The 23,597-nt window shown below is 39.7% G+C and overlaps 1 protein-coding gene across 1 annotated transcript in view; it reads right to left on the reverse strand.

The window, feature by feature from the left end:
• The window catches only part of LOC102178616 (placental prolactin-related protein 1-like), a 39,055-nt gene continuing 16,823 nt past the window's right edge, over nucleotides 1,366-23,597 (reverse strand). The window contains exons 2-5 of the mRNA XM_018063143.1: nucleotides 6,968-7,149; nucleotides 4,689-4,796; nucleotides 2,182-2,361; nucleotides 1,366-1,557 (exon numbers count right to left, since the gene is read on the reverse strand). Of these exons, the coding sequence (XP_017918632.1) occupies nucleotides 1,366-1,557; nucleotides 2,182-2,361; nucleotides 4,689-4,796; nucleotides 6,968-7,149 (662 nt within the window). The remainder of the gene's footprint in view (nucleotides 1,558-2,181; nucleotides 2,362-4,688; nucleotides 4,797-6,967; nucleotides 7,150-23,597) is intronic.

The raw sequence follows: 23,597 nt of genomic DNA on the forward strand, positions 1-23,597 counted from the left end.
GAGAGGCTCTGGTGACTACTGCAGGTGGCGAGCTTTGGGTTCCAGAACATTTCCCCTGATTAAAAAGGAAACTATGAATTTGGGGATCCCCAACTTGTGAATGTCCTAGAAAATCACCAGGATAACCACTCAAGAGAAACACTTGTCAGTCAGGACGAATTTCAGATCAGTCCATCTGGACCAAGAGAAGGCTACTACAGCACCATGTGAGTCAGTGATGTCAGAACTTTCCCATCTCATTACCATCTACCCTGTTCCATCGTGGCCCGAGGAATGAAGATCCAGAGAGGGAGAGAGAAGGAACCTTGCAGAAATGGACACATCTGCACTTCCTGGTCGGTCCTCTGGGCCTCAGCAGGGGAGAGGGAAACACTGAATAGGCTGAATATGAGATGGAGCTGACACTTGACTGACCTGGACTTGGGAAACCCAGAGTGCTGGAATGCGTGGAATGGCTGCAAGGTGATGCAGGAGATGAGGATGCAGTGGAGAGTGGACGACGACAGCCCCTGGGGAGGATGAGCCAGATCACCTTTGTATCTGCTATGGTCTCAGCCTTTGTGTCCCCCAGAAATTTCATATGATGAAATGCTGATTCCCATGGAAATGGCATCCATAGGTGGGGCCTTTGTGAGGTGATGGAGCTATGAGGATGGAGCCTCCTCAATGAGTTGATTGTTTTTATATATAAGAGACACACAGAGATCCCGAGCCCTCCCCCCGTGTGAGGATACAGGAAGAAGTGTGTGACCAGAAAGACCCTGCATGACCACGCTGTGGAAATCCATTTCCATTCTTTTTAAACCTGTGTTATAGCAACCCAGAAGGACTAAGACAGCATCCTAAAAATGTTTAGACAGTTCAGTAAACCTCATGCTATTTACACAAAAGTGCAAAGCACTTATCTTGTCTGGTGTAACACTGTGATAGTTGGCTGACAGTTTGTGGCTGGCCTTCATAAAGAATCCTGAGAATTCAGTCTTCTTGGTAGCATGACCAGAACCATGAAGAATTGTCTAATTTGTTGCTCTAATAACTTGACCCAGAATAATTGGCTGTGATTCTTACATAATCTCTTAATGGTTTTCTTAGTAATGCCAGGTTCCGCTATTTGTGACTAATTGTAATAGGCGCTTCATTCTCTCAATTGTAGGGGTGGATTTTCTTTTGATTTACTTTTAAAGGAAGATAAGAAATGTTAAGAAATTGCCCTCTTAGATTTTGACATCTCTAAAGAGTTTGTGTTTTTTTTTTTAAGAGGAGACCCATGACAGAGCATGCATTAAAAAGCTGTAAATTTCAAAGAAGCTTGCTATGGGATAGATCATCACAACCACCTCAGAGCTGGATGGGATGGACGAGGATTTAGCACATTTTGCGGGCTCGGCACCCCAGGAACTTGATGTACATGTCAACTTTATGTGAATCCCTGTGCAGGCAGTAGAACAGGTTATACAATTCAGAATGACGCCTATCTTCATCGCTGGACGTCAGGGATGGGAGTCCTGACCAGGTACTGGAAGCATTGTGCATCGTATTCAGGACTGGAAGAACAATCTAAATACCCAAATGATAATGACTTCTTATGCATTTTATTAGTATCTGCTTATCTTTTTCTCTTCTAATTATCAAATAAAGATTTGGGGAAGACATATGAATATAAAACTCTCTATATATGGATTTTGGAGCCAGCTTATGAGAAAACTATTAGAAATCTGAAAAGTAGATACTTAATTCCAGTTTAGTTTTAAATTTCTCTATTTTTCCTTTCCACTCACATCCATTGATTTGAGGAGAAGAGAGAAAGTAGACAAGTGGAACTTCAATAGCATACGTTACTTTAAAGAAAAATGCTGATCTTGGAAATTCAGTTCTCTAGTGCTATTACTCTTGAAAATATTTCAACCACCTGTGCCCAGGAAGAGGCAAGATTTTGGTGGAATCGTGTGCAATGCAGGGAAGGCTGCACATGTCAAAAATTGCAGTGAAATTCTGATTCCTTTACAGTAGAATCTATCACTATGAGTAACTAGGCTCCTGTTTTATGTAGTAGCAGTCTAGCATATAGAAGTCATGAATCTTTTTCTTACAAAATGAGATATTTCCAAACTCCTTACGCATTACAGAGGTCACCTCTTTCATTCATGAACAAAGCAAGAAAGCCCTCTGCAGGATGCTCACCTTGCTGAAGTGACTCTCTATTAAGGCTTGAAGTTTCTCTGACATGCTCTCAATCTTCATGGTGCTTGATAGGAAATCCTCTAACAATTCTTTCATACTCTTCAGCTCTGTGACTAGATGATACAGAGGATTATTCCAGGAGTACAGTAGCACAAGTGCCCACTTAGTAATGTTTTCATTCTAAGCAACCATAAGAAACAGTTTCGTTAAAATAATCATAATTCAGTGGTTTTGGTAACATGTGATCATTGCTCAGAGCAGCTGGCCTAAAAAACTTTTGGTTATTCCTATGTGTATGCAAAGATTTTTGAAGGCAGTAAAAGTTGCAAAAGTATAAAAGGTAAGCTGTTAGTTCACACTTTGCTGAAATATAAAAATTTAGGTTATTTTAGGAAATGATTCTTCTGATAAGTTCTAATTTATAACATGAAGAATTTTCTTTTTTCCTCTGAAATTCTACCACCACTCAGTGAGTTCTTTTATGTTTGTATATTTGCGTGAGAGAATCTAAGTATTTACGGCAAGTCAGTACATGCCTGCAGTGCCTGACCCAGGAAAGAGGGATTCCACCTGTGCCCACGTCATTGTCACCCAGTGATTCATTTGTATTAATGAATCAGATGAGTCCTTCATATTGATGTTTGATCGGTAATTGTTTTATGATATTACAACAAAGAGACAAGGAAGAAGACATGGCATTCCTAAGCAGACTTCTCTCCTCAGCTGATCCCAACACCAGCCCCCTGCTGACATCAGAAGAGTCTGTTTTGTTGACATGTTTCTGGGCAGAAAATGGCACAGCATTGTCTTTAGTAATAGCATCAGTGGGATTCACAATGGAGGGTTTCCCCCCTAGTTCACTACTACTAGCAGAATTCAGCATGAAAATCCTGGGGCTGAAGATCGCTAGTTAATATGCTTGATTTCTTTACAGCCATGAACTGTCTTACTGGTAAAGAACAAAAAACTGAATATGATTAAATATAGTAATGCACATAAAGTGCTCAGTAAAATGTGAGGCCAGGTAGTAACTCTCAATAAACTTTAAATTTAAGCTTATTGAACAATCCCTCCTTTCTTCCTCTTTGTCCTTTTTCCTTTACTTGTTCACCCTCATTATTAATGAGCTTAACAGAGGAAAAGAATGCTGGTATCGTTAAGAGGGTTGTAGAGAGAGAAGATTGAATTTTAAGGGGGGGATGCATGTGAAAATATTTTAAATAATGTTAGGAGGAACGATAATTCAGGAAATCAGAAAGGAAAGATTATAACTGTGAAAATTTGGAGCTGCAATAAATGATTGAGTCTTGATATGTAAACTGTGTTGTCCTCAGAACAGAGGCAATTTTTGCGGCCATGAGAAGCAAGTTCAGTTCAGTTGCTCAGTCGTGTCCGACTCTTTGTGAGCCGATGAATTGCAGCACGCCAGGCCTCCCTGTCCATCACCGTCTCCTGGAGTTCACTCAGACTTATGTCCATCGAGTCCGTGATGCCATCCAGCCATCTCATCCTCTGTCGTCCCCTTCTCTTCCTGCTTCCAATCCCTCCCAGCATCAGAGTCTTTTCTGATGAGTCAACTCTTCGTATGATGAGGTGGCCAAAGCACTGGAGTTTCAGCTTTAGCATCATCCTTCCAAAGAAATCCCAGGGTTGATCTCCTTCAGAATGGACTGGTTGGATCTCCTTGTAGACCAAGGGAGTCTCAAGAGTCTTCTCCAACACCACAGTTCAAAAACATCAATTCTTTGCTGCTCAGCCTTCTTCACAGTCCAACTCTCATATCCATACCTGACTACTGGAAAAACCATAGCCTTGACTAGACGGACCTTAGTTGGCAAAGTAATGTCTCTGCTTTTGAATATACTATCTAGGTTTGTCATAACTTTTCTTCCAAGGAGTAAGCGTCTTTTAATTTCATGGCTGCAATCACCATCTGCAGTGATGTTTTATAGACCATTGTGGGGGAGACGTACAAATTAAGGATTAAAGGTGACAGAGGAGTCATTGAGAATGACAAATGAAGGAGGTGTCAGAGAAGTAGAAGCAGAATCAGGAGAGCCTTGAAAGGCAGATGCGAGGGCTTGGGTGGTGCAGTATAGGATTCCGAAGTAGGAGTCATCAGTAACAGGGAGTACTCAAAACTGGCGTGTGTTTCTTTCATATTCATGAATTTTGCAATCTTATATTTTACACATGGAAGTTCCCATTCATTTCCTGTTTCCATCCAGAATAATTGCTTCAGTCCTGTGTCTAACGCATTGGTTGAACTAAAGTTGTCTGCATGGACAATTTATAGATCTGTTATCTATCTTGCTACTACAAATCTTTAGTCATTCCTTGATTTTGCTCATGCTTAATGAACTGCCTAATATAATTTCTCTTCAATTGCTTATGGTTCCTCCACCGTTTTCTGCATGTACAGTTACCATAACCTCTAATGATCTGACGTCTGGTAATCTACATACTGTCTCATCTGAAACGGTGAAAAACCCAGGTGAAAGACTCACGTTTTCCTGGTAGACTTTATCTCTTTCTTCGGGAAAATGGAGGGAATTGGTGTGGCAGCTCTTGGTGACGTTGATATAGTACAGTTTGCCCTGGGCATATTTTTCATCCTGCAAATGATCAGGCAATTAGTTAGTGTTGTTGGGCATTCAGTAGATGAACCCATTAACAGAACATTAACATCTTTGATAGATGTGAATTTTTTTTAACGGGGGGGGGAGTCATCACAAAATTTGAAAGTCATGCTTTTCTATTTTTCTATACATTGTCTCTATAAAAATGATTTTACATATAACTTTTCTAAGTTTAACCTTTTCCGTTCTCTGTTTTATAATTGTCTATTTTTTTTTAAATATTTGAACCAAATATAGTACATATGTACCAATATTTGGTGCTTCCTAGGGGACAGCAGTGGTAAAGAATATTCCTGCCAATGCAAGAGATATAACAAGACTCAGGTTTGATCCCTAGGTGAGGAGCATCACTGACAAGAGGGTACAGCAGCATACTCCAGTATTCATGCCTGGCCAGTCCTATGGACAGAGGAGCCTGCTGGGCTGCAGTCAGTAGGATTGCAAGGATTGGACACAACTGAAGTGACTTAGAATGCATGCATGCACCTATATTTAGCCATTTAAATTCTTGTTTACCTGGAAGAGTTGGGAAAAAAATGGGCAGTGAAATGGAGGATGAAAAAAAATCTAGTGAGTAAAAAGAACTACGTGAATTGAACAGAAACCTTTAGCACCGCCTTTTATTAGCTGTCTGCTCTACTGTGTGCTCCTTGACTGACCTAAAAGAATTAACATACAACTTTCAAATAACTTCCTCAGAAAACAAATAATTGTTTCCAATTGTAAACACCCCCTCTATAGTAGCTGGGAACCTATTCACTGCTAATCTTAAAACAATAATTTGTAGCTTTAAAAAACTACAAGTATTCATTTTTGTGACCAGGATTCAGCTTTGTTTAACTTGTTCCATCCACCTAGTTCACTGCAGAGCTGCTGCTACTGCTATTAAGTCACTTCAATCATGTCCAACTCTGTACGACCCCATAGACGGCAGCCAACAAGCTCCCCCGTCCCTGGCATTCTCCAGGCAAGAACACTGGACTGGGTTTCCATTTCTTTCTCCAATGCCTGAAAGAGAAAAGTGAAAATGAAGTTCCTCAGTCATGTCCGACTCTTAGCGACTCCATATACCGCACCTACCAGGCTCCTCAATCCATGGGATTTTCCAGCAAGAGTACTGGAGTGGGTTGCCATTGCCTTCTCACTGCAGAGCAGTTCTCATTTATTGACTATTACTCTGAGCCTGGAGAAGAAAGCCCACGGAGACCTTGAAGGACCAGAAAATCGATATGCTTCCTTTCCCCAGTCCCACCTAAAAGTGCTTTGTGTCAGGTAGTATTGTGGACTGAATGTGTGTTCTTCAGATTCCTGTGTTAGAGACCTAACTGCCAAAATACTGTGTTTCAAAAAGGATTCTGACTTTTTGGGATTCCCATGGTCTATAGCCCACCAGATTCGTCTGTCCATGGGATTTATCAGGCAAGAATACTGGAGTGGCTTGCCATTCCCTTCTCCAGGGAATCTTCCAGACCCAGGGATAGAACCCAAGTCTCTCACATTGCAGGAAGATTCTTTACAATCTGAGCCACCAGTGAAGCCCATTAAGGTTAAATGAGCTCTTAGGGTGGAACACTCATCCAATAGGTTTAGTGTCTTCATGAAGCGAAACACCAGAGAATTCTCTCTGTGTCTCTGTGTCTTTTCCTCTATCTCTCTTCCCCACCTCCCACCCTGTGTGGGGACTCATGGAGAAGCCAGCCTGGGAAGAAAGAGTCCTTACCAGAACCTCACCTAGCTGGCACCCTGATCTTGGACTTCTAGCCCCCAGACTGTGAGGAAATAAATTTCTGTTGTTTATTCCTCAGAGTCTATTGTATTCTTTTATGGCATTCCTAGCTGACAAATGCAAAATCATTTATTTTGCTTATTTAAAAAAGAAAATGAATGAAAGGAAACTGAAAAATTTATTGCACTTCTCAGGAAACTGAGATTTCACAAAACTGATCCTTTCTTCAATTTCCACATCTTATGAACTGACAGCTTCTTTGGCTGAGAGTGTGTGCTTTTGCAGCCCTCTTGTTTAAAGGATAGTCTAGCCCCATCACTTAGGTGAAGTTTCCTTCTGGGAACCTGGAGGGCTACAGCCCAAGGGGTAGCAAGAGTTGGACACGATTTAGCCACTAAAGCACCACTATCATAGTACTTACAAACTTGTTGAACGTTATTAAGGAAAAGTTATGGAAGTCGTGGGACAGCCGGACAGCATCGATAAACAAGTCTGTAAGGGATCTCAGGGAGGTGGCAAACACGTCAGGACCGCAGGACTGGCATGGGTTGCCTTGGCACAGGAGCAGATTTGACATGACCAGCAGCAGCAGAATGCAGGACCCTGTTTAAATAAAACCGTGAGCCATTCTGAGATGATCTAGATACTCAGGTGACTAGATTATCAAATCCATGACTAGGTTATCCAATCCATCCTGTGGAAGGAAGCCATGTCTTTCCCTGTTGCTGTGAGCAGGACTTGTTGCTGTAGAAGCTGGGGTGGGATAGAAGGAGCGCCTTCTGTGTAAATTTACATGGATGATGATATTTGCACAGATAGATAGTTGGAGAAGTAGGTTACTCCCTGTATTTTTGAATTGCTCCCAGAAGTACTTCTGTGCTCTGCAAACATTTGGAACTAAATCTGAGCCAGAGTGTTTGGGCTATTCTTTTAAGACAGTTTAATGTTGGGACTCTCCAGACTCTGAGCAGCGAGGCCCTCTAGGAGTTTGAAATTTTTTTACTCTACATTGACTAATGCTTGAATTTTAGACACTGAAATGACAAGAAAAGTACAGTTTATCTGTGTGGTATACCATCACATTGGGGTAAGAGTAAACATGTGACTGATTGATGACTATTATTGAGTACAGAGAGAATACTAAGAGAAAAAGGATACTGTACCTTGGATCTGCTCACTCACCTTTGTAACCCCATACATGTCTTTGATACTTTCCCCAAAGCTTTAAAACATCTTAAAATTTGTGTTTCACAGGAACCCTCTGAGATAGCCTTAATCTTCACTATGATCATCAAGTTATGCTAATGAAGATGTGATGAATTGGAGAGGGCAAGTAGTTTTCCCCAGGTCCCATTATTAGCAGATGCAGGTGACTGGGCACCAATACTACTCATCTGTTTACTTCCTGATGTCACATCACACATGCTTGTGGGCTCTCAGTCTGCATGTGTGTAACCAGGACCACAGCAGGAGCTGTGATGACTCTCCTTAAAGAGGAAAATATTTTCTTTGACTGCGAAACAGCAGTGACCCTAGAACATTGGTTTTATCCACTTGTTCTGTTCTGTCTATAAAACACTCACTGTTACAGTCTCTCACAATTATCAGTGTGGGGGCCTGGTTCTCCTGGCTAGCCTTTCTTCTAGGCACCTTGACAGCTCTTCTACTTTTATGCATCTTTAATCCTCTCATTACTTTTGTTTCTTTGAGTAAACAGCAAATAAATCTCCAAATGGTAATACAAGAATATTACCTGGTCAGCCCCCAAGACAATGTCATTGGCTCTGAAAACAAGGCCTGCAACTTCCTGACTGTGACTTTTTAGGGACAAAATTTACCTGTCTGTTCGGGAGTATATCCTGACAACCCACGGAGCTTAGGTTTTGAACCGTCTCCAAGCATCTCCTCTTTGACTTTAGAACTAGACCTTCATGCTTCCGTGATGTATTGTAATATTTCAGAAATTATTCCTGGCCCTACCTTTGGCCAACAGAAGCATAAAATCATAGACTTTTGCATGGATGATTTTAATATTCCTTTTCATGTCTGTCCTTTGTAAGTAAGCAGAATTAAAGACTGAAGTGAGCAACAATTTAGTTTCTACATGAGAACTGATAATATAGAGATTTTATCCTCCTGAATAAGATCTGAACATCATTCTTTTTCCAATTTACAGGAAGAGTGGTAATTTAATTAAGGATAAGATATCAGCATTTATAAGGTTTTCTCTGCCTTTAGTTATTTTAAAGGGGAATGGTATCTAAGAATAAAATGGTTATTTAAAATTAGGTGATGAATTCTGGTTTTCTGGAATTCTGGTTTTCTGAATTTCTGGTGTGTATGCCCAGCAGTGGGATTGAAAGAGACACATGTACCCCAATGTTCATTGCAGCACTGTTTTTTAATAGCCAGGACATGGAAACAACCTAGATGTCCATCAGCAGATGAATGGATAAGAAACCTGTGGTACATATACACAATGGAGTATAACTCAGCCGTTAAAAAGAATACATTTGAATCAGTTCTGATGAGATGGATGAAACTGGAGCCGATTATACAGAGTGAAGTAAGCCAGAAAGAAAAACATCAATATAGTATACTAACACATATATATGGAATTTCAAAAGATGGCAGTGATGACCCTGTATCTGTGTCAAAAAAGACACAGATGTGTATAGCGGACTTTTGGACTCAAAGGGAGAGGGAGAGGGTGGGATGATTTGGGAGAATGGCATTGAAACATGTATACTATCATGTAAGAATCGAATCACCAGTCTATGTCCGATGCAGGATACAGCATGCTTGGGGCTGGTGCATGGGGATGACCCAGAGGGATGTTGTGGGGAGGGATGTGGGAGGGGCATTCATGTTTAGGATCGCATGTACACCCGTGGTGGATTCATGTCAATGCATGGCAAAACCAATACAGTATTATAAAGTAAAAATAAAAAGTTAAAAAAAAAGAATAAATGTAAAAAAATAATAATAGGTTTTAAAATTTAAAAATTAAAATTAAAAAAAAAAGAGCAAAGAAAAAAAAAAAAAGGAAAACTCCACAGAATTGCAAAAGTCCAATGTAGAGGCAGAGGTTTATAACAACAGTAAAAAATGTGACTGAGGGGGAAAAAAAGCTCAAAAATTTAATTAGATTTCATAATACCAATAAAATAGACAACTAAAAGGAGGGGTGAGGAATCCAAACGAATCTCCAGAACAAGTCAAAACATAAGAATAATAAATGTTTTGAATCCAAAAAAAAAATTAGGTGATGAAAATAAAAGAAGTGGTTCTCAAAAAGAAGACATATAAATTGGGAAAATCTGGGACTATCTCTCTCATCAACTAAAGAGCTTATTATGACAGGCAAGGACGATACTTGCTTATATAACATAAACATATTTGTGTGCATGTTTTTCTGTGCATGTATACATGTGCTATGCATAAATATATGCTTAATTCCTTCATGAAACTTTGGACCTTATAAATTCAATTTTATAAGAGGCAGTAAATATAGCAGAATACCCTAATTCCTAATGTAGTTGATAATTTATTGGTAAATGACTAACTATATGACCTTTTTGGTTAAATTTTTTTTAATATTTTATCTCAAATATTTATTTTTTAATTTAAATTTATTTATTTTAATTGGAGGCTAATTGCTTTACAATATTGTATTGGTTCTGCCACACATCACTATGAATCTGCCACGGGTGCACACAGATGCCGCATCCTGAACTCCCCTCCCACCTCCCTCCCCATAACATCCCTCCGGGTCATCCCAGTGCACCAGCTTAAGGATCCTGTATCGAACCTGGACTGGTGATTTGTTTCTTATATGATATTATACATGTTTCCATGACATTCCCCGAATTCTTATTCATGTGTTTGCCTTGGTAGCACATATATTTAAAAATTGGAATAATACTGAGAAGATTAGCATGGCCCCTACCCAAGGATGACACACAAATTTGTGAAGCCTTCCATATTTTTCTGTAACAGCTTCGAGGGTTGAGATGGGAAGGAAAGTGGCAAAGAGATTCAAGACCAAGGGACATAGGTATACCTATGGCTGATTCATGCTGAAGTTTGGCACAAGTCTTTATATTTTGGTTTTCTAATTTGATTCTCTTATTCTTTTGATCAGACTACCAAGTCCCTTTACGATTTATTTTTCAGACCTTTTTGTGCTTTGATTTTTCTGATGCTCATTAGTGTATTTGCTTCCATGTCTAACTCTCTGAGTATTTTCAGCATCTACATAAACCCTACCCTGTTCTCTTACTGTCTGGATTTTGGTGTATAGCATCAGCATATTTTTATGAACTTCATTTTCCTTCTGGTGCAGTTTCTGATACACAGTTTAAGCTGGTTGGCTCACATCTTGCTTGCTCGTGTTGTCTCCAAAAAATTAGAGAACTCTGCTTTTTCTAGGCAGTACTTCCCCTTGTTTTGTTACTGTTCATAATTTTCTGTGATTTCACTTCCTGCCTCATAGCTTTGTCTTTCTCAATCTACTGTAACGTGAGTACTATGTACCTCTATATTGGTATTACTATTTTAAATAAATATCCACTAGTATAGCAGAGAATTAAAGGGAATAAAATTGTAATAGTATTAGCAATAATACTTTCCCCCCAAATATAAACTGATAATGCTCCCAGTTTTAACTGACTTTCTATCCATGTATTATTGAGGTCCCCTACTCATTTTTCCGTACAAGATTAAGTATGTAATTATTAGTTTGTTATAGTTAATAAGGCTATTCTGAGCACATATAGCTCACTGTGGAATGATAGCTATTGAATGAAGGATGTATACTGTGAACTCCAATCACCAAACAGGTGATTGGAGATGAAGAAAGCAATGCCAGGAAGACACAGGCTTCTGTTCTGGAAGGAAAAACTTACAGTGTCTCTCATCTACAGTCTACTCTTCAGATTTTTCAAAACACTTGCTCTTTCTCTGTTCCTTTAATAATTTGGGTTGTTTGATTTCTTTCAATTAGGATTTGCATGAGTTTCTTATATATACTTGGATATGAAGCCCTTACCAAATATGTGATTTGCAAATATATTTTTTTTCTTTCCATAGGTTGTCATTTCATTTTATGGATGGCTTCTTTTACTATGCAGAAGGTTTTGAGTTTGATGTGGTCTCACTAGTTTATTTTTGCAGTTCTTGCCTTTGCTTTTGATGACTGAGTTGTTTGAGATGCTTGTATTTTGGTAAGTAATCCTTTATCAGTTGTTTTATTTGCTATTATCTTCTTCAATTCTTACCAAAGGCACAGACTGGCTGAATGGATACAAAAACAAGACCCATATATATGCTGTCTACAATAGATCCACTTCAGTCCTAGAGACACATACAGACCGAAAGTGAGAGGATGGAAAAAGATATTCCATGCAAATGGAAATCGAAAGTTTGCCAGATTGGCAGTTCTAGTATCAGCAAAAATAGACCTCAAAATTAAAACTGTTATAAGAGATTAAGAAGGACACTGCCAAATGATCAAGGGATCAGTCCAAGAAAAAGGCATAACAATATTAACTATTTATGGACCCTACATAAGAGCACCTCAATACATAAGGTAAATACTAACTGACAAAAAAGGAGAAATTGACAGTAACACAATAATAGTAGGGCATGTTAACACCACATCTATACCAATGGACAGATCAACAAAACAGAAAATTAATAAAGACATATAAGCCCAGAAGGAAATATTAGAGCAAACAGACCTAATTGATATCTTTACACATTCCATCCAAATGTAGAAGAATACATTCTTTTCTCAAGTACACACAGAACATTCTACTCATCTTGGGTCACAAATCAAACCTCAGTACATTTAAGGAAATTGAAATTATATCAAGAATTTTCTCTGACCACAACACTATGATACTGCTACTGCTGCTAAGTCGCTTCAGTCGTGTTCGACTCTCTGTGGCCCCACAGGTGGCAGCCCACCAGGCTCCTCTGTCCCTGGGATTCTCCAGGCAAGAACACTGGAGTGGGTTGCCATTTCCTTCTCCAATGCATGAAAGTGAAAAGTGAAAGTGAAGTTGCTCAGTCGTGTCCGACTCTTGGGAACCCCATGGACTGCAGCCTACCAGGCTCCTACATCCAAGGGATTTCCCAGGCAAGAGTACTATCATACTAGATATCGATTATAGGAAAAAAAAAAAAAACAACAAACTATAAAGAACACAAACACATGTAGATTAAAAAACACATTTCTAAATAATGAACAGATTACTATAGAAATAAGGGAAATCAAAACAGTCCTAGAAACAAAGAACAATGAAAACATGATGATCTAAAACCTAGAGGATGCAACAAAAGCAGTTCTAAGAGGGAAGTTTATAGAAATGCAAATCCTACCTCAAGAAACACATTGAATAGGCAACCTAACTTTACATATCTTTAACTCTTTTAAAATTTCTCTTATCAATGTCTTAAAGGTTTTGCATCAAATCTTTCAACACCTTCCTAAGTTTATTTCTAAGTGTTTTATCTTTTTGTGATGCAATAGTAAATGGAATTGTTTTTTTTACTCCACTTTCTGATAGTTTGTTGTTGATATACAGCTAGGCAACTGAGTTTCATATATTGGAATATAGTAAACATAATGTATGCTACATTTTTAAAGAATAGACATTTTCCCACAAATAAGCCATATAGACGATCAATAGGTATATGAAAAGATGCTCAGTATCACTAATAATCAAAGGAAATGCACATCAAAACACAAGAGATATCACCTCTTACTTGTTTGAATGTCTAGTACTAAAAATGTAAGAAATGACAAATGTTATTGAGGATGAGGAGGAAAAGGAGTGCTTATGCACTGTTGGTAGGTATGTACACTGGTGCAACTCCCATGGAAACACACTGTGGAGGTTATTCAAGAAATTTAAAAGAGAACGTTTATGTGATCCATTATCCCACTTCTGGATATGTAGTCAAAGGAAATGAAATCATTGTCTCAAAGAGAGACCTGTATTCCCATGTTCATTGCAGCATTATTCACAGTAGCCTTGGTATAGAAACAACCTGAGTATCTTTCAACAGGGGAATGGATTAAAACAATGTGAAGTGACATATATAGGTAAATATTATTTAGCCATTAGAAAAAGAAAGAAATCCTTCCATTTGTGGCAACATGAATGAAAACGGAGGGTATTATGCTAAGTAAACTAAGTCAGAGAAAGACAAATGCCATATGATCTGAACTATAAAGAGTTCAAAAAAAAAAAAAAAAAGGAAGTCAGAGTAGAAAAATGATTGCCAAAGACTGGAAGGTAGGACAAATAGGGAATGATTTTTAGAGATTACATATTTTCCTGTATAAAAAATTAATAAGGTGAGGATCTAAGTTTGAGCTTCATGATCTAATCATGAGATTTAACAAGCTCTGGAAGTCGGGGATGTATAGGGAAGCCTGGCGTGCTAAAATCCTGGGGTCACACAGAGTGGGACAGGACTGAATGACTGACTGAACTGAAGAGAGTGGAACTTACCTGTGTTCTCCTCAAAAAGCAAAAGTTAAACGTGTGGTGATGGCATTGTTACCTAATAGAAGGGAAACTCGTTTCTAATATGTGCACAAATGAGGGTGGACAAGATGCCAGAATGGTGGGTGGAAGTGGGGTTCACCTCTCTCCACAGTGGGTCAGGAATGTCTAGAGATGCAGCAGTTCCCACAGAGACCAGGTGAGCACGGGAGGGACTCCCTGAGCACTGAGAAGGAATATCCGGATCCATACAGAGCTCGGTAGGACAAAGGAAAGAAGGGACAAGGAGGGAAGGGGAAAGAGGAGGAGAGCAAGCAGAACCAGCCTGCACCCCGGGGAGAAGGAGTTGAAGCTCAGGGGAGAGATCCCCGCGTCCATGGCCGTCCACTGGGACGGGGGAGACATTTGAAGAAGTTGGGGAGTGAAGTCACTAATCTGGGACAATCTGAACGGCGTGAGAACCACATAGACAAGCCATGCTGCAGCCTTTCATATCTCGGACAGGGTTGTAAGTCCACTGGTATCTCCGGAAGCTGGGAGCTGGAGCCATGGGGATTGCAGAATAATCCCAGGGTCAGGACTCCTGTTGACCGTGGGGAGTCAGCCTGATGGGATGGGATGGGGGAAATCTGCTGCATGGGATGCTTCTTAAGGAAAGCCAGGGGGCCATAAAAGTAGGATTTAACTGCCTGTGGAGTAGCTGTCTCTTTTTCCATGCTGGTACCTGCAGGTTGAGCAATCGAGAAAGTCTTCAGTGAGGGTGGTCCTTGAGTGCCTGATGCACTCAGCAATGGAGAATTTTGAATGTCTATAAACCCAACCCTATCCTATTCTCTGTCTACATTTTGGGTTTTAGCATCATAATGTTTTTATGAACTTAAATTTCTTCTGGTAGAGTTTCTGGTTTACAAAGTAAGCTAATTCCTCACATCTGGCTCGATTTTTGTGTTTCAAGAAACTTTGAGAACCTTCCTTCCCCCCAAGGCAATACTGCCCTTTACTTTACTACCATTGCTGACTTCCCATACTTTCACTTCTTGCCTAACATATTCTATGTCTTTCGCTATTCACTATAACCTAGTAGGAAATGGCAACCCACTGTTCCTGAAAAATCCCATGGGTTCAGGAGCCTGATAGGCTGTAGTCCATGCGGTCCCTGAGGGTCAGACACAACTGAGCGACTTCACTTTCACTTTTCACTTTCATGCATTGGAGAAGGAAATGGCAACCCACTCCAGTGTTCTGGCCTGAAGAATCCCAGGGACAGAGGAGCCTGATGGGCTGCCATCTATGCGGTTGCACAGAGATGGACACGACTGAAGCGATGCAGCAGTAGCAGCAGCAGTAGCAGTCCCTGTGTTGATATTAATATTTATAATAAATTATTAATGGATGCAGTAGAGAACCAAAAGGACTACAGTTACAACAGTAGTAATAAATTACTCCCAAGTTATGATCCATTAATTCTCCCATTTAAAATGATTTTCTATCTATATGTTATTGAGGTCTCTTAACTCATTTTCCTTACTAGGTAGCTCAATTTTGAAATGAAATATACAAAACAATGGCGCGGTAAACTCTGGAAATTACCTTCCTTTGGATATGCCTCATTAGTAAATATGCAAATATTAGGATATTTTTTCCCTCAATGGGGATATTCTTAGTACGTATTATAGCTCACTGTGGGGTGATTGCTATTGACTGAAGAATGTACACATTGAACTGTAATTGTCAAACAAGTGAGTGGAGATGAAGAAAGTAATGCCAGGAAGGCACAGGCTTTTATTGTTCTAGGAGGAAAACCTTGCTGTGTCTCTCATCTACAGTCTAATATTGAGATTTATTGAGACTCTTACTTTTCTTACACTCCATTAAAATTTGAATTATTTGGGGTTTTTTGCCCTTGAGTTGTATGTCTCATGTATTTTTGGATATTAAGTCCTTATCAAATATATGATTTGGAAATGTCTTCTGTCAATCTGTAAATTGCCATGTGATTTTCTTGATGTTCCTTTCTTTGCAGTTTGATTGGATTTTACTTGTTTCTTTTGGCAGTTGTTGCCTTTGCTTTTGGTGTGAAATCCAAAGCCTCCTTGCAAAGACTGATGGCAAGAAGAATACCTCAATGTCTTCTTCTAGGGGTTTAATCACTTAAAGTCTTATGTTCAACTTTTTAACCCCTTTTTAGTTGATTTTTGTGTAGGCTAAAGACAGGGGTAGTTTCATTTTTTCATAGGACTCTCCAGTTTTCCTAGGGCCATTTTGAAAAGTTTGTCCTTTCCCCACTGGATATTCTTGGCTCCTTTTTCATAAACTAACCAACAATATATCGATGTACATTTCTTTCTGGCTACGTTACTGTACTCTATTGATCTATGTGTCTGTTTTCAAGCCAGAAGCAAATCATTCTGTTTTGATTACTATAGCTTTCTAATATATTTGAAATCAACAACCATGGTCTCAAACTTTGTTCTTCTTTCTCAAGATCACTTTGACTCTTTGGTATTTTGAGACTTAATAAAGCAGAATAGACCAAGAAGAGATGGGAAAAGTACACAGAAGAACTATACAAAGAAATCTTAATGACCCAGATAATCACAATGGTGTAGTTTCTAACTCTGAGGCAGACATCTAGAATGTGAAGTCAAGTGGGTCTTAAGAAGGACTGCTGCCCATAAAGCTAGTGGAGGTGATAGAATGCCAGCTAAGCTATTTAAAAACCTCAAAGATGATGCTATTAAAGTGTTCCATTCAATGTGTCAGAAAATTTGGAAAAGGCAGCAGTGGCCAGAGGACAGGAAGAGGTCAATCCTCATCCCAATTATGAAGAAGGGCAGTACTAAAGAATGTTCAAGAAACAGAACAGTTGCAGTCATCTCCCATGCTAGTAAGGTTATGCTCAAAATCCTCCAGGCTAGGCTTCAGCATTATGTAAACCTCGAGCTTCCAGGTGTTCAACCTGGGTTTAGAAAAAGCAGATGAACCAGAGATCAAATTGGCAACATTTGCTGGAACACAAAGAAAGTAAGGCAATTCCAGAAAAGCATCTGCTTCATTGACCTCAGCAAAATGTGTGGATCACAACAAAGTGGAAAATTCTTAAGGAGATGGGAATACCAGACAAACATTACCCATCTTATGAGAAACATGTATGCAGTTCAAAAATCTCAGCACGCCAGGCCTCCCTGTCCATCACCAACTCCCGGAGTCACTCAGACTAATATCCATCAAGTCGGTGATGCCATCCAGCCATCTCATCCTCTGTCATCCCCTTCTCCTCCTGAACCCAATCCCTCCCAGCATCAGGGTCTTTTCCAATGAGTCAACTCTTCTTATGTGGTGGCCAAAGAATTGGAGTTTCAGCATTAGCATCAGTTCTTCCAAAGAACACCCAAGACTGATCTCCTTTAGAATAGACTCACTGGATCTCCTTGCAGTCCCAGGGACTCTCAAGAGTCTTCCCCAGCACCACAGTTTAAAAGCATCAATTCTTCTGCACTCAGCTTTCTTCACAGGTCAACTCTCACATCCATACATGACCACTGCAAAAATGATAGCCTTGACTAGACAGACTGTTGTTGGCAAAGTAATGTCTCTGCTTTTTAATATGATATCTAGCTTGGTCATAACTTTCCTTCTAAGGAGTAACAGCCAAAAAAGATGTGCTTTTCATTATAGAGGACTGGAATGCAAAAGTAGGAAATCAAGAAACACCTGGAGTAACAGGCAAATTTGACCTTGAAATGCAGAATGAAGCAGGGCAAAGACTAATAGAGTTTTACCAAGAAAATGCACTGGTCATAACAGACATCCTCTTCCAACAGCACAAGAAAGACTCTACACATGGACATCACCAGATGGTCAACACTGAAATCAGATTGATTATATTCTTTGCAGCCAAAGATGGAGAAGCTCTATACAGTCAACAAAAACAAGACCAGGAGCTGACTGTGGCTCAGATCATGAACTCCATATTGCCAGATTCAGACTCAAATTGAAGAAAGTAGGGAATACCACTAGACCATTCAGGTATGACCTAAATCAAATCCCTTATGATTATACCATGGAAGTGAGAAGTAGATTTAAGGCCTAGACCTGAGAGATAGAGTGCCTGATGAACTATGGAATGAGGTTTGTGACATTGAACAGGAGACAGGGATCAAGACCATCCCCATGAAAAGAAATGCAAAAAAGCAAAATGGCTGTCTGGGGAGGCTGTGAAAAGAAGAGAGCCGAAAAGCAAAGGAGAAAAGGAAAGATATAAGCATTTGAATGCAGAGTTCCAAAGAACAGCAAGAAGAGATAAGAAAGCCTTCTTCAGCAATCAAGGCAAAGAAATAGAGGAAAAGAACAGAATGGGAAAAACTAGAGATCTCTTCAAGAAAATTAGAGATACCAAGGGAACATTTCATGCAAAGATGGGCTTGATAAAGGACGGAAATGGTATGGACCTAAAGAAGCAGAAGATATTAAGAAGAAGTGGCAAGAATGCATGGAAGAACTGTACAAAAAAGATCTTCACGACCCAGATAATCATGATGGTGTGATCACTCATCTAGAGCCAGACATCTTGGAAAGTGAAGTCAGGTGGGCCTTGGAAAGCATCACTACGAACAAAGCTAGTGGAGGTAATGGAATTCCAGTTGAGCTGTTTCAAAACCTGAAAGATGATGCTGTGAAAGTGCTGCACTGACTATGCCAGCAAATATGGAAAACTCAGCAGTGGCCACAGGACTGGAAAAGGTCAATTTTCATTCCAATTCCAAAGAAAGGCAATGCCAAAGAATGCTCAAACTATTGCACAATTGCATTCATCTCACATGCTAGTAAAGTAATGCTCAAAATTCTCCAAGCGGGGCCTCACCAATATGTGAACCGTGAACTCCCTGATTTTCCAGCTGGTTTTAGAAAAGGCACAGGAATCAGAGATCAAATTGCCAACATCCACTGGATCATGGAAAAAGCCAAAGAGTTCCAGAAAAACATCTATTTCTGCTTTATTGACTATGCCAAAGCCTTTGACTGTGTGGATCACAATACACTGTGGAAAATTCAGAAAGAGATGGGAATACCAGACCACCTGACCTGCCTCTTGAGAAATCTGTATGCAGGTCAGGAAGCTACAGTTAGAACTGCACATGGAACAGCACACTGGTTCCAAATAGGAAAAGGAGTACGTCAAGGCTGTATACTGTCACCCTGCTTATGTAACTTATATGCAGAGTACATCATGAGAAATGCTGGACTGGAAAAAACACAAGCTGGAATCAAGATTGCCGGGAGAAATATCAATAACCTCAGATATGCAGATGATACCACCCTTATGGCAGAAGTGAAGAGGAGCTAAAAAGCGTCTTGATGAAAGTGGAAGAGGAGAGCAAAAAAGTTGGATTAAAGCTCAACATTCAAAACACTCTCCGACATAAGTCACAGCAGGATCCTCTATGATCCATCTCCCAGAATTCTGGAAATAAAAGCAAAAATAAACAAATGGGATCTAATTAAAATTAAAAGCTTCTGCACAACAAAGGAAAATATAAGCAAGGTGAAAAGACAGCCTTCTGAATGGGAGAAAATAATAGCAAATGAAACAACTGACAAACAACTAATCTCAAAAATACACAAACAACTTATGCAGCTCAATTCCAGAAAAATAAATGACCCAATCAAAAAATGGGCCAAAGAACTAAATAGACATTTCTCCAAAGAAGACATATGGATGGCTAACAGACACATGAAAAGATCTTCAACATCACTCATTATTAGAGAAATGCAAATCAAAACCACAATGAGGTACCATGTCACCCCAGTTACAATGGCTGCGATCCAAAAATCTGGAAGCAATAAATGCTGGAGAGGGTGTGGAGAAAAGGGAACCCTCCTACACTGTTGGGGGGAATGCAAACTAGTACAACCACTATGGAAAACAGTCTGGAGATTCCTTAAAAATTACAAATAGAACTGCCATAACACCCAGCAATCCCACTGCTGGGCGTACACACCGAGGAAACCAGAATTGAAAGAGACACATGTATCCCAATGTTCATCGCAGCACTGTTTATAATAGCCAGGACATGGAAACAACCTAGATGTCCATCAGCAGATGAATGGATAAGAAAGCCGTGGTACATATACACAATGGAATATAACTCAGCCGTTAAAAGGAATACATTTGAATCAGTTCTGATGAGATGGATGAAACTGGAGCCGATTATACAGAGTGAAGTAAGCCAGAAAGAAAAACACCAATACAGTATACTAACACATATATATGGAATTTAGAAAGATGGCAATGACGACCCTGTATGCAAGACAGCAAAAAAGACACAGATGTGTATAGTGAACTTTTGGACTCTGAGGGAGAGGGAGAGGGTGGGATGATTTGGGAGAATGGCATTGAAACATGTATACTATCATAAGAATCGAATCACCAGTCTATGTCTGATGTAGGATACAGCATGCTTGGGGCTGGTGCATGGGGATGACCCAGAGGGATGTTGTGGGGAGGGAGTTAGGAGGGGGGTTCATGTTTGGGATCGCATGTACACCCATGGTGGATTCATGCCAATGTATGGCAAAACCAATACAGTATTGTAAAGTAAAATAAAGTAAAAATTAAAATTATTAAAAATTAAAAATATAAAAAAAATTTAAAAAATTAAAAAATAAAACAACATTCAGAAAACAAAAATCATGGCATCTGGTCCCATCACATCATGGGAAATAGATGGGGAAACAGTAGAAACTGTGTCAGACTTTAATTTTTTGGGCTCCAAAATCACTGCAGATGGTGACTGCAGCCATGAAATTAAAAGATGCTTACTCCTTGGAAGAAAAGTTATGACCAACCTAGATAGTACATTCAAAAGCAGAGACCTTACTTTGCCAACTAAGGTCCATCTAGTCAAGGCTATGGTTTTTCCTGTGGTCATGTATGGATGTGAGAGTTGGACTGTGAAGAAGGCTGAGCACCGAAGAATTGATGCTTTTGAACTGTGGTGTTGGAGAAGACTCTTGAGAGTACCTTGGACTGCAAGGAGATCCAACCAGTCCATTCTGAAGGAGATCAGTCCTGGGATTTCTTTGGAAGGAATGATGCTAAAGCTGAAACTCCAGTACTTTGGCCACATCATGCGAAGAGTTGACTCATTGGAAAAGACTCTGATGCTGGGAGGGATTGAGGGCAGGAGGAGAAGGGGACAACCGAGGATGAGATGGCTAGATGGCATCATGGACTCGATTGACATGAGTCTGAGTGAACTCCGGGAGTTGGTGATGGACAGGGAGGCCTGGCGAGCTGCAATTCATGGGTTTGCAAAGAGTCGGACATGACTGAGCAACTGAACTGAACTGAACTGAAGGAGTAAGCATCTTTTAATTTCCTGGCTGCAATCACCATCTGCAGTGATTTTGGAGGCACTCCAAAATAAAGTCTGACACTCTTTCCACTATTTTTCCTTCTATTTGCCATGAAGTGATGGGACCGGATGCCGTGATCTTAGTTTTCTGAATGTCGAGCTTTAAACCAACTTTTTCACTCTCCTCTTTCACTTTCATCAGGAGGCTCTTTAGTTCTTCTTCACTTTCTGCCATACGGGTGGTGTCATCTGCATACATGTGGTTATCGATATTACTCCCGGCAATCTTGATTCCAGCTTGTGCTCCATCCAGCCCAGCATTTCTCATGATGTACTCTACATATAAGTTAATAAGCAGGGTGACAATATACAACTGTGACGTACTCCTTTTCCTATTTGGAATCCATATGTGCTCCATGAGAAAAGAATCTAAATAAGAGTGTTTATACGTATATGTATAACCTTTTCACTGTTCAACAATAACTGACATTTATAGCATTGTGATTCAATTATACTGCACTAAAAATAGAAAAAATGAATTAAAATAAATCAAAGATCAGGAATAAACCATATCCATATGTATAACAGCTTTCAGTGAACTCTTGGAATCCTAGCTGATTACGTAACTCCAAAGTGGTCTTGGGAGATCCCCAAACTTGTAAATGCTCTCTGAAGTGAATAAAATCTTGAGGTCTTTCCACACTGAAATATGTATCTGTCAAAGGCCCTTTTCTTTGGATGCATAGGCGTGATGTTTCCATGTTGGTCAACAGGTACTTTGTCTAAGAACTTATTAATTAACTCATATTTCAAATAGGAACATGTATAAGAGGGGCGGGGGGATTGCTCAATGACTGATAACCAAGGAAGACCCTGGAAACACCCTTATATTTTTGTGAAATCCATCAAGGAGTTTGCCATCTCAGACCCTCCACCTGGGTCGACTGGTCGTGATTCAGCTTCCTTAGTCCTTGGCTTCCTATCAGCACCACAGAGCATTCAATATGGACGAGGCATTGAGTTACGTTAGACAAGTCAGTCTCCTCATTGGGTGCCATGGTCTAAATGCTTGCGGTCTCCCAAAACTCATATGTTGAAAACCTAATCCCTACAGTAACGATTTTAGGAAGTGGGACCATTGAAAAATGATTAGGTCATGAGGCAGAGCTCACATGAATGGGATTAGGGCTCTTGTGAAAGAGGCCTGAAATACTTGCTCATCCCTTTATTTAGGGATTTGTCCTGACAGAGGCCCTCACTCACGCAACCATGCTGGCACCCTGATCTTGGACTTCTAGCCTCCAGAACTGTGACAAATAACGTGGTTTATAAACCACCCAGCCTCTGGCATTCTGTAACAGCAGCCTGCGTGCACTAAAACACTGACTGTGATTAAATGGGGAAAAAAGTGTCAATCTTGTTTTCCCTTCCAAGGTCATAAATGTGGAACAGGTAGCATAGATATTCAATTTCTGAGGCACATGGTGACATATTCCATAGAATTATACATTTTCTTTCAAATTGTACTTCTTTGACATGCTGACCTGAGAACATATTTTCTTAGAGGTAATAACATTTAAACCAAGAGATTGTGGATTTTATGCAATCAGTTGAGGGTGTTAAGAGCAAAGACTGATGTTTCCCAAAGTAAAAGCAATTCAGCCTGAAGACAGCACTATTACTGGTATCCCAATCACCGGCCCATCAGCCTAAAGATGAATTAACTGGACCCTAAGGCCCGTCACTGGGCTCTCAACAGAATCCTAACTTAAATGCTCTTTGACTTGGAAAACTTATCTTTAATTCTCGAGGACTTGGTTTTCTCAACTAGAAAAGGAAAATTAGGGTAGGAAATCCTTTACATTTCCAAACAGTATGCAAATCTCTGTATAGAACATGATTCCAAACTGAGGTTTTATTCTTTTTCCCAAAAAGAAAATTACCGCTTGGTTGTGCAGCTTCCCTGTTTGGATCTCTTACACTTCTCATTATCTGCTCTATCCCACAGTGTATTTCTCTAGCTTAGATTTCAGAAAATACCTTGATAAAAATAATTACTTGACTGTTAAGGAATATTACTTTTATCTTTGATCTTCCACTGAAAATCAGGAGTTGTAGTTAAGCACACTAGTGAGAGAAACTGTTTCTGAATGTCACGATGTCAACGTAGGAAGTT

This window comes from Capra hircus, chromosome 18, assembly GCF_001704415.2.
Source record: "Capra hircus breed San Clemente chromosome 18, ASM170441v1, whole genome shotgun sequence".
NCBI classification, from domain to species: domain Eukaryota; kingdom Metazoa; phylum Chordata; class Mammalia; order Artiodactyla; family Bovidae; genus Capra; species Capra hircus.